At 36.4% G+C, this 15,452-nt stretch overlaps 1 protein-coding gene across 1 annotated transcript in view; it reads right to left on the reverse strand.

Moving 5' to 3' along the window:
* Window positions 1–1,906: 1,906 nt before the first annotated feature.
* The window catches only part of mypn (myopalladin), a 29,960-nt gene continuing 16,414 nt past the window's right edge, over window positions 1,907–15,452 (reverse strand). The window contains exons 11-20 of the mRNA XM_072676797.1: window positions 14,664–14,805; window positions 11,376–11,453; window positions 7,605–7,826; window positions 6,613–6,762; window positions 6,455–6,531; window positions 5,525–5,654; window positions 5,227–5,434; window positions 4,173–4,338; window positions 3,837–3,970; window positions 1,907–2,085 (exon numbers count right to left, since the gene is read on the reverse strand). Coding sequence (XP_072532898.1) covers window positions 1,907–2,085; window positions 3,837–3,970; window positions 4,173–4,338; window positions 5,227–5,434; window positions 5,525–5,654; window positions 6,455–6,531; window positions 6,613–6,762; window positions 7,605–7,826; window positions 11,376–11,453; window positions 14,664–14,805 — 1,486 coding nt within the window. The remainder of the gene's footprint in view (window positions 2,086–3,836; window positions 3,971–4,172; window positions 4,339–5,226; window positions 5,435–5,524; window positions 5,655–6,454; window positions 6,532–6,612; window positions 6,763–7,604; window positions 7,827–11,375; window positions 11,454–14,663; window positions 14,806–15,452) is intronic.

Below are 15,452 nucleotides of genomic sequence, written 5' to 3' on the forward strand. Positions count from 1 at the left end.
AGGAAATATACATGCCCATGTTTTTATTCCAAAAGTGCACAGAAAATGAGCACAACTTGCATCTATGGTTGATGTTGATAGCAAATGAAAAGTCAGTGACCACATCCTTTAGAACAGCAACTGGTGTTAAATGTTCAAGGCAAAGCTGACCGCTCTTACGGGACAGAGAAACTAAACTTACCTTGGTTTCTGGCCATGACCTCAAAAACATTAAACAGTAATATCATTAGGAGTTCATTCTAAATCAAACCACCAGAGCATAAAGTGCAATTAGACAATGCTTTTGGTAATACTGTATGGTGTAGTAGCTCACTCATATAAGCAACAGTAAAAATGTTTTAGAACTTGCTGAGGAAAGTCCTAAAGGACATTAATCTGTTATTTATATCAAACCTTTCTTTAAAACCACGCATGTCCAAAATAGCAACCTTCTAAATTTTCAATGGAAGATTTTAATCCACATAATATCATGGCATTCCTATTGGTCCATTACTCATGAAATTTTGACATAAGAACAACTGAAATAGTTTCAGGCTCCTGCAGATGGCCCTGCACAAATTACTGGGCTATTGGGCTGAGGGGATTCATAGATTGAGAAGAGTAGGTACAGTGCAGTGAAGGTCGCGAAGGTCACAAAGCAGATGTTAATGATTGGCAAAAAGGAGTGATTGCATTTGAGTGTACCAAAGGAATTAGCTGACTCTGCAGGTGTATGGAAGTGTACGGTCATACAGGTCTACCAGCAGTGGCAAAAATCCCTACAGTCTGCAGAAAGTTCTCGTCATTCATGAGCAGAAGTGAGCAAATACCTCTCGCGTGCCACTGATGGATAGGACCTGGTGGTGAATTGGTGGTGAAAGACCTGCGCTTTGACTTCTAGGAGCAATTCCTGTCTGGAAGCCAAACGATTTTCATTTACAAGCCGTAGAACATGCTCTTCTCAATCACTGAATCCCGCCAGACACCCCGCAAGTATTTATGTGTATTATGAGTATTTATTTATTTTTGTGCAGTGCCATCTGCAGGAGCCTGAAGTTACTACTAAATCTGTCTCCGGGGAGCTTTGTTTCATAAATTTGCAATATTACAATCTAGAAGTTTCCAATGTATATCTTGAGGTAAACCATCACCACACACACACACACACACCGCTTTGAGAGTGTTTTTTTATAACTCTCTTTATTTATTTATTTTTTTTAAACCTTTGAAAAGCAATAGGATGAATTTCACCATTTCTTTACAGAACAAACACAAAACCTTGAAAGAAAAACAAATATATATATGTTTTGCACAAACGCACACATGAAATATATAAATACATACGAAATCCATAAATAGAAGCATTGGCTGCCTGTGTTCTAAAATCTAACTATAAGTGTGTTGTCTGTGTGACCTAATTTCTGTGTATAATCATTTATATGCCATTTGACATCAATGAATTTCTGACTATGTATGAATAGAATACTCATATATTCAGACATCCTGAAGTCAGCGAAGGTAAACTGAATTCTACAGGAAGCGCCCTGGAGTCCCAGTGGTAACTGCACTTCTAAAAAATTAACCACACCTAATCACCTCCTTTCCCTTTTAACTCAGCCCTGTCTCTCCTAGTCCTAGCTCCGCTATTCTATTTGAGGGTCTGGCCTTCTATCGTAAAGCTATATTATATAATATAATTTATATTAGACTTTACTTTACAAATCTGTACCTGTATGCCAGTCTGAAGTCAAAACATGCAGTTGCAGAGAAGGTTGTGTCCATGTAACATCTATGTGCTTTTACTAGACCACAGGCACCCAACCGCTGATCATCATCTTCTGTGAAAAATAAACGTATAAATGTATCAGATGCTCTTAGGTGCTTTGAATTTATGACACTTTTGATAATTATTATAAGCTTGTGGTATTCAGAGCTCTTCGCTCTCCGGAGAGGGTTCTTCTTGAGAGCTGGTAAACATCATGGGGTGGTTGCTGATCATGTGACACGTTGATTTATTATTGACAACTTCACCAGTTAGCGCTGCAAAGTGACTTCCAGTAAGTGCTGCTTTCCTAATTGGTAGATGGACCTGTTGATGCCATGGAGCTATAGAGAAAAACATCCTAATGAAATCCATGGCATTGCAAATATAGGGTGAATAAGCCTAATGTGGGATTTATTTTTTGCATTTCAGATCTCAGATTTGCTGCAATGTGAAGCAAATACATTAAATCCTCACAAAGTACCACTCTGAAATGCTCAGGGGGTGTCCTAAACAACCCAAAAGAGAAAATGCAGATTTCACTCTTATTAACAGTAGACATATCAGCAACCAAGTTGTCTCAGACAATCTGCAATTGTGGGACAGTTCAGTTAGAAATTAAATTTAAATCAAGTTAAAATGTAATAAACGTAATTAACACTTCTCAGGTCAACAACACTCAAGCCTAAATGTGTAACTGTTACACATACACATAACTTACAGTGTTATACCTAGACTTACAGGTGTGGATCTTACATATTACAGTAGACTTTGCATTTTGCATTTGCATTTCACTGCTGACGAGGAAAAAACCTTAAGTCTCCTTTTTTGCTGATTTTTATGATATACATTTACATTTAAGGCATTTAGCAGACGCTCTTATCCAGAGCGACTTACAATAGTGCTTTGCTATTTACCGAATTATACAGGAAGCACATGACGATATAATGTCAACCTGGCAATTGTTCTTCGCATTAGGTCAAAATGTCCTGACAAACTGACCAACAAAAATGCTCCCACATGACTTTGGATAAATCGTACTAATCTTACTAATTTTATGTTTATTTTTATATGTGTAACAGCGATGCTTTATTGGAAAGACATGAAGTTGCCCTTTGCTAGTCCAGAACATGCTTTGAGATGAAACGGGGTGGAGGTGGCTGCTAAGTTTACTTGCCACAGTTGAACTAAGAAGTTGGACCTTGAGGATCAGGTGGAGCTGTTCAGGGTGTGGTCCTTCTCTCAAATTTAAATAATGACATTATGCAGCTATGCCATCTGCTGTGAATTACAAAGTTAAATTGTTTTAAAATCCTCATAACAGTTTACCAGGGATGTTGTCGCCTCCAAGTATTGAATATACTTCATGCTAGACCTTAAAGTTCTAAAATACTGTAAATAATTTAAGGTATAACTTCACTTGGATGGTCCATTATAGATGCATTGTAGATGTTTACCTGATATTTAACTAACACTGAACTTAGTGTCTCTTAAAAGCAACTGACCTCCAAGTCTATTGAATGTAACCTTGCACCTAACACTAATCGTAACCTTAACTTTAAAATCCAACACACACCTAACCATAAAAAGGGTGCAGGGCTCAGAATTCAGTTGCATTTAATAGACATTCAGTTGATTGTCGGGTAAACATCTACAAGGCATCTACAATGGACCATTCAGGTAAAGTGATACCTAATGTAAATAACAGTTGTTAGCACAGTTCATACCCTACCACATAGTTTGCTACAGTGACTACAGTAGTCTTTGAACTGTCCCAATTCAGGAAACTCATGTTGTCCAACGCTGCTTCCTGTTAAAAGAATGCTCCACCCTAATCCAACATTGGACATTTGAGAAAACATTTGATTTTGATCTCATGCCCGCACAGCTTGTATTTTACTGATTTTCAATAGTGGCAATAGTGACCCAATAGTGGTTAGGTGTCCCACATTAGGGCAATTCACCCTACTACATATTATACTATAATAAAACACACATACAGAATTCTGTAGAAAGTTCAGTACAACTGTATTAATTATTGTCAAGTTAAACTACATAGTGTCTGAACCTACAAAGATAAAGAAGGTTTACTCACCATAAATGTCTAGTCTGGCTGTACATGAAATGATACCACTATCATTTTTTGCAGACACTGTATACCAGCCAGCATCCTCTTTCCTGGTTGGCTGAATGAAGAGACAACCATATCCTGTGGTGTCTTGGTGCAAACTAGATTTAAAGGATTACAAGCAACTATGAGTTTTTGTATATAAAGTAAAATAAAATTCTTAAAGAAGATTTAAAGAAAGAAATATCTAGTTAGGAAACATTTCCCTCATATTTACATTTCTGGGCAAAATGGGTATACACAGTGTTGTTCTCTAAGTTATAGAGATTTATTTTTATTTTTTGCAGGTTTTAGAGGACTTGCCTGAATCTATCCATGGTGTCAGAGAGGGTCTCATTATCTTTCTTCCAGAAAAACACAGGTGGGGGCATGCCTACTACCCGGCATTCTAGACGGACTGGTGTACCCTCTGTGATGCCTGTATTCTGCAACTTTTCCACAAAGTATGGTGCTTGTTTTATCTCTTTCTCTGAAAATTAAAAAACAGAAGTGTTTATGTAAAGCATGTGGTATCATTAAGTTTATGACTATAGCCAGGTGACATATTGAAGGAAACAAAATTAATAAGACTAGAAACAACCAGCACAGGTGCTCATATTAAGCAGTTAACATTTTACCAAGTGATGCATTGAAAAATTGTATGCAAATTTTAATAGGAGTGGCATCTGTGATTAGATTATGGGAATGAAATAAGTAAATAGGGTTGAAGGTTGTGGCTGAAAGAGCAAATTCAGTAAGTATGATGCTCATACATCCACCCCCATGCGCTACAGTTAATGTGAATGTGAAAGAAAAATTATGTGTGTAAACAATGCTACACAATGGAACAGTGCGCCACCACTCTATATCACATCATCTCGATTTTTCATCATCATATTAAAGCATAGATTGTGCAAAAGGCCTAGAGCAAAGAGGGGAGGGAGGCGTGAAGAGCTAATGGCATGACTATGAGCTGCTGGTTGGAGGATCCAGGGAGGCCGACAGCCAGGGCCTGAAATGAAGTGGATGGAGAGAATGGATGAAACGGGGTGGGCCGGTGAAGAAAGAGGTTGGGATAACAGGGTGGAGTTTAGAATGAAAGGGGGTGTTACTTTAATGTGAGAAAACAGAATTTTGATATTAATATTTTATAACAGAAGTGACACACTTTCAATAAAAATGATGCTGCTTATTATTACTAAACAATATCTTTTGGTATGATCTTTTTAAACTGGCTTAAGAGTGCAATTACTGTTCAGAGAATTTTAAATTGATGCACACACACCTTCCTATGGTAGATTTATTTTCATGGGTCTAAAGATTATTGGATTATTGTGCATTTGTGGATATACACAAATTGAGGTGATTTCAGTCTTACCAACAACACTGAGTATGAGGCAGATTGAACTCTGTCCGGCTTTGTTGGAGGCAATACATGTGTATGTTCCAGCATCATCTTTTGTGAGAGGATCAATAACTAGAGAGTGGATCCCATTTTCTCTCACCAGCATCCGATGAGTCAAATCTTGACGTATTGGTTTTCCATTCAACAGCCACATAATTTCTGGATGGGGCAGACCGCTTACCTGATTTGAAGAAAGAAGTTCTGTAAGAACTCCAAATGAATCTGAAAATTGCACTTTTGCATATGTTCATATTTTAAATGTGTAAAGTACCTTGCAATCTAACCTACAAAGCCTGCCCTCATGAGACACCATGTCACCAGGAGCTTGCAAGAAGTGGGGGCGAAAAAATCTTTCCTCACAAGGCTCTCCCTCCTCTACCTGCTTGACACGGGTTCGTACCCTGCGGTAAATGAGAAAAATGTTACATTTTAATAGTTTATTATTACATAGATCAGCCTAAACTGTTGCATTAATAGCTGCCATGCTGTTGAAGCCACATATCACCAATTACCCAACCCATACATATTCTCCCCCTTTTACATGCAATGCTCCCAACACTGGGAGGGTGAAGACCAACACACACCTCCTCTGGCACGTGTGCAACCTGCCATCGCCTCTTTTTCAAACTGTTGCCGATGCAACATAACCAGGCAACCAACGCACTCAAAAAAAAGCATTGTGTACCCAGCTCCGAGGCATTGGCCAGCAGACGCCAGTGTACTATGTACACTCATTGGACAAAAGTATTAAGAGTCCTGCTCATTTATTGTTTCTTCCAAAATCAAGGGTATTAAAAAAGAGTTTCTATTTAATGCCCCCTGACCGTCAGAGGGTGGAATAGCCTGTAGATCTACTTCCCCTGCTTGTTGTGGGGATTAAGAATTTTATACCAACCACTCTTACAGTTTTGTTTGAGCATGTTGTGCAGCTCACTTTAAGCTGTGGATTTGACCTTGTGACATCTCTAGACTAGGAGCCTTCATCAAAGTGTGTAGCTGGTAATCTTGCCTCTCCCTTACAATACTTTGATAGATCAGGCTGGGCGTTGCCACTCTAGCCCACACCTGGCATTAGGTATTGTTCCAAAAGGCTCATGTTTATCTGTTTCTATCATGTGTGTCTGTTTATCCTATTCAGTATATCTGGCCTACATTATTGGAAGTAAATAAAAGCTAGTTAGAACATCTTTGTGTAACTTACCTCTGAGAATGAATCATGGGCCTGTTTCGCATTAGACCTGACTGCACGATCAAATGACCTGAACAACTCATTCTTCCCTAAAAAATATTTATAGACAGATTAGACTTCACGGTAGCTGGTAATGTTGGGATCCAAATTGTTAAAGGGTCTGTTGTTACCTGAGGATTTGCTGCCATTACAGTATAATTGCCATCATCATCATTAGTAACAGCTTCTATGTATAAAGAACATGTCCCATCACCTTCTCTTATTCTATTGTAGTGGCTGTTTTTCTTCAAGATCTGTTTTCCATCCTTAAACCAGTATACCTGAAAAGAAAGTACAAAAGCACCCTTTTTACTTGCTAACATTTAGACTTTTACCAATGTAAAACAAAGAAGTATACATGATAAAAGAGGGTAATCTATACAGTAGCAGTTAAAAGTACTCCTCCATTGCAAATTAGATTTATTATTTTTATTATTTATTATTTTTCTTTTTAATTAATTCTGCTTCATTACAAGCATCTTGAGTATTTAGTAAAGCACCGTTTTGCTGTTATGACCTGCTGCAAAGATGATGCATTGCCATGCACCAGCTTCTGGCAGCATTCCTGAGGAATCCTACTCAAGGAGTCCAAATCCCACCAAAGATTTTCTATAGGGTTCAAGTCAGGTGACTATGAGGACTATGAGGACCACTCCAAAATCTTCCAGAAACCAAGCCTTTGTGGACTTTGATGTATACATGGGATCATTGGCCTGGTGTTGAATTTGTTATATTAGTTGTGTTGAGCTATTTAAATTGTTCTTGTTTTTTTGGTTTATTTGTAAACAGCTGAAAGTTGGTACATTTTGCTAATCAAACTATCTTGCAATGAGGGTTTAACCATTTTGATTGCAGCTGCATAACACAGTATGATAGATTACTAATTCTTAGTGCATTGAATACATTAGGAACAAAACAATCCAATTTTGCACTCAATTATTTTAGAGGAAAATAAATTCAGAAAAACAAATACCAGTCTCATGACCTACAGTTAATGACAGAGCAAAATCACAATCAGTATTTGTATGTCCATTATGGTAATATTTTAAAATATAGCCAGGCACAAGTTTGGCAATGCCCATTTGATGTCTGTTATACACTGTAAAAGTTGAGAACTGCCTACCTTAGGTATGGGAATTCCAACCACTTTACAAGTAAATGTGACAGGAATTCCTTCTATAGCCCTGAAGTTTTTCAGCTTCTTCTCAAACAGGGGAGCGATACACTTCCCTGTAGGAATTTCATCATGCTGAATCTCGTCGTCTGATTCTTCAACTGGTGTTCTCTCCAGCCGGAATTCAATCTCACTCATCAGCCTTTGTTCAAAGTTAGAGACCTTGTATTCCTAGAATATATAACATATTAACAAAACATGCTTAGATTCACAATTAAAAGTTTCAGAATGGAAAAAGTAAATACTTTCATTTTCAGTGACTTTTTTTAATTACAAAAATGGACATAACATTTCTTTAAAAAATTGTACTGGTAAATAACCTAAGCGGGGTCTGTATTTACAATTCCAAGAGTCATACACAGAAATACTTCTCACTTCTCACTGATACTGATGGATGACGATTTCTGTAGAGCTATAATATAACTAATACAGTATGAGCTTATTTGCTACACTATACAAAACACATTTACCCAAAAATACATGTTTTGTTACTACCTCACATCTTAGAGATCCAGTATACAACAAAGTTGTAAAGTGATTTTAGCTATTAAGTGTTAAATGATGTAATTTGTAAACAGAATCTTTATTATTATGACTTTCAGAGAGTACACATGCAAATAAGAGTTTAGCAGCACGGTATCTTTTAGTACACCTTGCATCATTTTTGTGGCTGTATTATTTTAATAACAAAATGTACTTAAAACTGTAATTATTATTATATAGTTAAACATGCATTAAAACTACAAGCATTAAGGAATTAAGCATATATTGAGTCTTGTTTTGCTCCTTTTTAGCTCCTCCTCAATTTTATAATATAAATATTATATAAGATAAAATAAGTATAAAATAAGATCATACCTATATGACATGCATGCATTAGGCAACAGGTTCATACAAGTACATCATGGTTCTTCACTAAAAGCTAAAGGTCTTCTAGTATAAAATAAATCTAGTACCTGTACAGCCATAAATCACATAAAGCACAGAACTGTTGTCTCGAAGACAGAAGTGCTGTCCCAAGACATGACTTGTGGTCTCTTCTATTTCTCATTTCATTCCCTAGGCAAGTTAGTTAAGGAATGAAAGGCCTCTGGCACTTTTAACCAAACTGATTAGCCGAGAAAACCCCCCAGAAACAATGGTCAGTGACATCACCAGCAACGTCCAATGATATCATATAGCTTCCCTTCTGCAGACAGTGCCACAGACAAACCCACGGTCTTGCCTCTTATTACTCATCTGCCAAAGTAAATACAGTTTTTCATTTTAGGATATATATGTACCTCAAGCCTCACTGGGATTCACACTCTTCAAATGGGTTGTATAGTACAGACATATGAAAATTCTCTATGCTTCCGCAACCTGGGTTGGGATATGAAGAGGGGGCACAGAATGTTGTCATATTTGGCCTCCAAATGAGGAAGAAGCTAGCGAGCATGACAAAGTTTGCTGAAGAGAACATAGAGACAGAAAACTTACTGTCTGGTGATGCCAGGGCAAAAGGAAAAATGAGAAGGAGAAGTGTTAATGAGTCACTGTGTGGAAGATGAGGGAATGTTGACGAGGCTGGGTCAAATCACACTGTGGGACACAGTTTTTTGTAAAGGGATGGCCATCGAACACACAAGTTACCATGTTTAAAACTTGTGTTTCTTTACAGCCTTGAGGGAAGAGCTTAGCCAGATGCTGGCAATGGACATCACTGAAGTGCCTTCACCTCTAGTGATGTGCTGAGACCTGATGGTCTAGGGGTCCAAGAAAGATGACAGTCTACGGTTCTGTGTGGACTTAGACGAATAGGCCTGATGGAAGGTAAAATTGCTGACAAACACAGACTCATGTGAGGTTTATCACCTGAGACACCTGGGGGAGGTTTTTTCAGCACATTTAAACAGCCCATTCAGTTTGTACAGACGTCCCTGTAGATACTGAGTAATAGGCATAAGTGTGTAACAAGCCTTAGAGTGTTAACAACATTGCATTAACTGTTTAGAAATTACAACATGTTCTTTACACAGCCCCCCCCCCCCCCATTTCCACAGATTCAAAAGTAAAATGATAAATATATATATATATATATATTCAAACCTTGAAGCAAATGAATTAAAACCAACAGGTTTTAAAAGGTTTTAAAGGTTTTAAAATTCAAGCAAAAGTTTTCTAATCCTGCCAGGAAAAATGTAGCCTTTGGGATCCAACTACACCTACGCTTGAGCTGCACATGTACATGCTTTTTTGTAAAGCTTGAACTCACTGGTTGAGCGCATAAAACAAGTCAATCACATTCACCTCCCTCTTTAACCCATCCATGCAGTGAACACACGCATACACACTAGTGAGCGAACATGAACAGTGAGAGAGTAAACACACATGCCCCGCACCCAGTTGCCTTTATTAGGGGTTGCAGTGTTGAAGGACATTAGTTAAAGCTTCTCTTGCACTGTGAGCTGGTTGCCCCAAAAGCATCTCAGCACAACAATCTTCCTGAACTGGTTGAGTGAGCATCACACTAAACACTGCTCATAATAATGATTTATTTTTGGGAAACCAAAACAACCGTACCCTGATTAGATAGAGTAGACGGAGTGAACAAATGGACAAAGTTAGCATGGGAAATGTTTCGGAGATACACAAATAATTGTGACGACCACATATCACATTTAACTGCACATGGACTGTTCCACAAATGAATGCAACCCCAAAAAAAGAATATTGTGAATGTTCATTCGTTATTAGAATTTCATTTTAAAAGTGAAAAAACTGTATTATTTGAATGTCATGACAAGTCAAGACTTTTTTTTGGTTTTACTTTTGATCAGTCTGTTCTATAGCTCATAAAATCAGAAATTAGTAAATCAGTAATCTCAAATTAGTACAATAATAATAATAATAATAATAATAATAATAATAAAACCAAATAATGAAATGTCTCTGTACATGTAATGGATTTAAAATACCTTTTTGAATGCAATTATGAATTGAAAATATTTTTTTCAAGAAATAAATGTATTTTTTTAAATGCACTAGCAATTGAGGTCAATATTTATGGACCAATTAAAGACTTATCACAAAAAATGTTTCTTATTTTATTTATACTTATACTTCCATGTACTATTTATCTTTAAATAATAAAACAATATTTCTCTTATATCAGAATATCAAAATGAGTTAGAATGCATGTCCCATTTTTATGTCTGCCTATTCTAAATATTTCTAAAAAAAAAAAAAAAGAGTCCCTGTATTTCCAACACATGTGACATGATTCCAGTTGTCTACATTCTAAAATCATTAGAATGTAGAATCATTTATAATTTAATTTAAGACAAATTAACACTTACATTTGCAACCAACAAATCTAATTTCATGACAGTTAAACTTAATGACTTATGGTCACCCTCATCTGATTAAGGAACAAACAGTAATATTATGTATTTTGTGCAGTTTGAAACTTAAGAGATTAAAATGTAAGATATATATGAAAATATATATTTGGTGCACAAACATAACAATAACAATTATTATGTTTTTTTTTTGTTCTTACTTCTGATACAGCTATGAACTTTGATAGTCCATGCAAATTCGATTAGCCGAAAAAAAGCTGAAGCACTATATTAGTTTAACAGATTGTTTAAAGTAGAAAGGCTGGTGTTTTATTGAAAGTAGTTGTTCAATGGATCTACTCAGCATAGCAGTACTTGCAATAGAGAAAATCCTCTGTACCTCATCATAGTTAATGATAGTTGCAGTTGGAATGTTTGGTCCAGGTGGTCTGCTTGCTTCCCACCCATAAGACAGCTTCTATGAGGGATAGGGATGGATGGTGATGAACATAAACACACAACCTCCACACAGCAGCACACAGTTGTGATTGTTATTGGGACAAACACATTAATGAATGATGTAGACATGTGAAACACCAGACCCAAGGGGACTGCAAGGGAACATTTACTTAGTACAGAGTACAGAGAGCAAATATACCAAAGCAACACAGCGCAGAATGTGTTCCAGCTAACTGAGGAGCCAACACATTTAGAGGATAAAGTCTCACATCTGAGAGCACAAAGTCCAGTGAATGGTCTTTAGGAGAATCATAACAGTCGATGCTGAGCGTGTTCTGGTCGTCTCTGATCCTTTGACAGTCTTCAGGCACATTTAGTAGACTGATTCATCCAGATTATTTAGAAAGACTCAAGCAGATCTCTTATCCTGCAGCTATCCCTAGCCATTTCTTATACCACTCAGTATGTGATATCACCAATCAGTGAGCTCTCACAGCACCCACACCCTGTGACCCTTTTAAATATTATACAAATAATCGCTTTGCAGTGGCTGGACGACTATTTGATCATTTTATATGAAAGCACCTCGCAATGTAATAGATACACCTTCATGCTGTAAGACACAGTGTCTTTTTCATTCAACCCTTTCTCTTCTGGCACAATAGGTAAAGCCCTCAACACTATCAACACTAAAATAAAGTACTGTGCTGTGTACAATCCCAAATGAGTCTTTCTTATCTTTCACTGCTGTTCAAATACTAGTGTTGAACACATTTGTTAACATGTGTGATAATGCAGTATGATCTGATGGTGACTAGGTGTAGGTGTCGTAGATGGTGTAGGTGTAGCTGTAAATCAACTATAAAGCTGTGTACTGAGACACAATACTGGGGCCCCCAAGTCCCCAAGGGGTTAAGCAGCCTGCAGAACAGACTGTGAACTTAGAGCTCCGGCACAGACGAATTAAACAACAACTCTAAATCTCCACCTCACTTTCGTCTCTGCACGAAAGTACAAGTATACAACACTAGATATATGTTTTGTTTATTTTGTACATTGATTTATAGAAATAAACTTTCAGACAATGCATGTTTAAAGTTTAAGGTGTTAAGTTGAGCTGAACAGTTGGGTGTATTATTGCCAGGGTAAGTGGTTTGCACCTGCTTTCACCTTCACTTTTAACTGAATCTCAATGCTGCTGAGACACGTTGCAAACGTTCAAATCATTTAAAAACATGCATTTTTATCTATCATATAATTTATAAGAATTCCAGATCTCTGATCTCTGGACTTGTAATTCCACTCCACAAAGGTGGTGATGCATCTTGAAACGTTTACACTATATATTGGAATCATAAGTAAGTCAACTTAGCTAACTCTGGCATCAAGGAATCATGTTTTTGCACATGGTACCTGTCAAACCAACAAAAAACAACAACAACAACAACAACAACAAAAAACAATAAACATGATGGAGACCTAAACTCATGTATTACATTCAGAAACATTAGAAAAGGACCAGGCATCAGGATGAGAATAACTTGATTCAGTGTATTTAGATCACTAGGCCGATTTTTTACTTGGCTTCTTTTACTCATAATGCTCTAGATCTTCATTAAATCAAGGCTACATGACATTAGAAGACTGACCTTGACTTACAATTAAAAGATACAATGTTTTACGTTTGACTCACTCTTATAATAATACAATACAATAATTACGTTTTTTCCTTTTTACTGACCTCTACTGTCAGCCAACCTCATATCAATAAACATCAACTGATTTACAGTTCATAATTTAAACTAATTTGACTATTTTCTGACCCAGTATGATACTACAGTAAAATGCCATTAACTACGATCCTCCATATATGAACTTTTATTACAGTAAAGAAGCCTTAACCATTTATAGTAAGCCAGAGCACTGTGATTCAGCATTCTAAAACTATTACCAACACAGTGATGTTGGCACTTGTCTTTACTATGACCATAAAAAGATGATCTATGATCCATGACGCTATCCTTAGTGATTTCCTCATTGATTTTAAAACAGAAACTAAAGGGAACCTGGATAGTTGGATAATACCTAGCAATTTTAGTCCAATTTTAAATATCCCAATTGTAAACATAACTTTAGAGAAATTGGTTTTTAATCAGATAAATTAAATTCAAACACAAAATCCAGGATTTAGGACAAATCACAGCACAGAGCCTGTCTGGAACTTGTTTTATCTGGTTTTCCTCATATGTTTCTGGAAGCAAAATCTCTTGATGCTGATGACACTACGGGGAAGACACAGCTTTTCACAGCTATCCTGAGCTGACAGAAGCATTTTTTAACTGTATTTTACATTTAAAGGCCTGGAAGTCTGATTTTATTTTACAGCCGAACCAGGACAAAACAGAGATACTGAAGGTTTCTGCAACACAGAAAGACTGATGCATGCTTTTATAACTAGCAGGCCAGACTACAGTATGCTCTCCTTTCTGTTCTACCAAAAACTACAGCTAATCAGTTACAATTCATTTAAGATTCTGCTCTACGAGTGCTGACTAAGACCAAAAAGAGAGCGCACATCACGCCTATTTAAGTTTAAGTTAAGTTTTCATACTGACTACCTGTTTTTACATTGATTTTAAACTTATTTTATTAGTATTCAAGGCACCACATGGTCTTGTACCAGATTACCTCTCAGTCAAAATGCTCAGATCCTCTGGTGCTTCTCTGTTAGTTCCCCAGTGCAGGACAAAAACAACCTTCCAGTAGAGGTTAGAGGAGCTGCAAATATTGACATTTTTGAATGCATATTAAAAATCTAATTATTCAGTCTGGCTTTTATGTAGCATTTTATAAAAAACTGTTATGCTTTTCAGCTATGTTCTAAATTTACTTTCAACTTTTTATTTCTGTATTATATTACTGATCAATTTCACTTTTAAAAACATTTTATTTCAATAAAATTTTACATCTTTGCAAAATGTCACATTTAATTTTTTATTGCTTATATAATTTTTGTTTTTTACTTTTATTATCCATATTTTGTCTTTTTAGTAGGGAATTCTTGCCATTATCCCTGTTTGATGCTTTGTAAATCACTAGTAAAACACTGAATTTGAATTTGATTTGTCTGAAAAGTACTATACAAATAAATTATGATCAATTGATTAATAGAATAGAAGTTTTTTGTTTTAATTCAATTCATTCACTGTATACATTTTGGAAATTTTACCTGTTGTCCATAATGAGGAAGTTCATTGTTACACTGCAGCTTTTTCTCAGCCTCATGTAAGATACACTCTCTGCTGTCATAGATTTCTTCATCTGACCTGGACCAAGGACTTCTGTGATTCTTCCTTAGCGTGGCTTGAGGCCTAAACACATAATAAAAAAGGGTTTAATTAAATTCCTTAAACTGTACAGGATGTACAATTAATAATATTTGTATCATTGATATATCATTATCATATCAATGAGTTTTTACGCTGAATGTGTCATTACAGACCGCAGTTTTAAATTACATTACATGCGTGGTGAGTCAGAGTGACGTAATTAGACTGGCTGTGTCTAATATTAGAGCACTGATGCTCTCCTGCTTGTAGACTGGGTAACAACCACCTTACCATCATGAAACAACAACAACAAAACAAAAAACAAGCAGTACTGCAGGGTGTCACAAAAATATATAAGGACAGGTGGTCCTTGGTTATGACTAATACAAATAAAAAAAGGGTTTGGCACAAGGAACTGTAAAAGTACAGTAATCCATGTGCATCCAAAGAGAAATAAACCCTTAAGAATTTACACTTAAGAGTTAAAAAAGTAGAATTTACAAAAGAATGTTTTATGTTGTGCTTAAAACTTGACATACACTCATGGTAATATGGGTGTTTTCAACTCCTTACGCCTACATACAAGGTCCAAAATATACAGACACCAACTTAGATTATTCATTTAGTGTTGCTCAGAGTAAAAAATGCATTTTAACTTGCCATGGCCAAGGCCTCCTGACTTCCTGTTA

The sequence above is a fragment of the Salminus brasiliensis genome, chromosome 4 (assembly GCF_030463535.1).
Source record: "Salminus brasiliensis chromosome 4, fSalBra1.hap2, whole genome shotgun sequence".
Classification (NCBI taxonomy): Eukaryota; Metazoa; Chordata; class Actinopteri; order Characiformes; family Bryconidae; genus Salminus; species Salminus brasiliensis.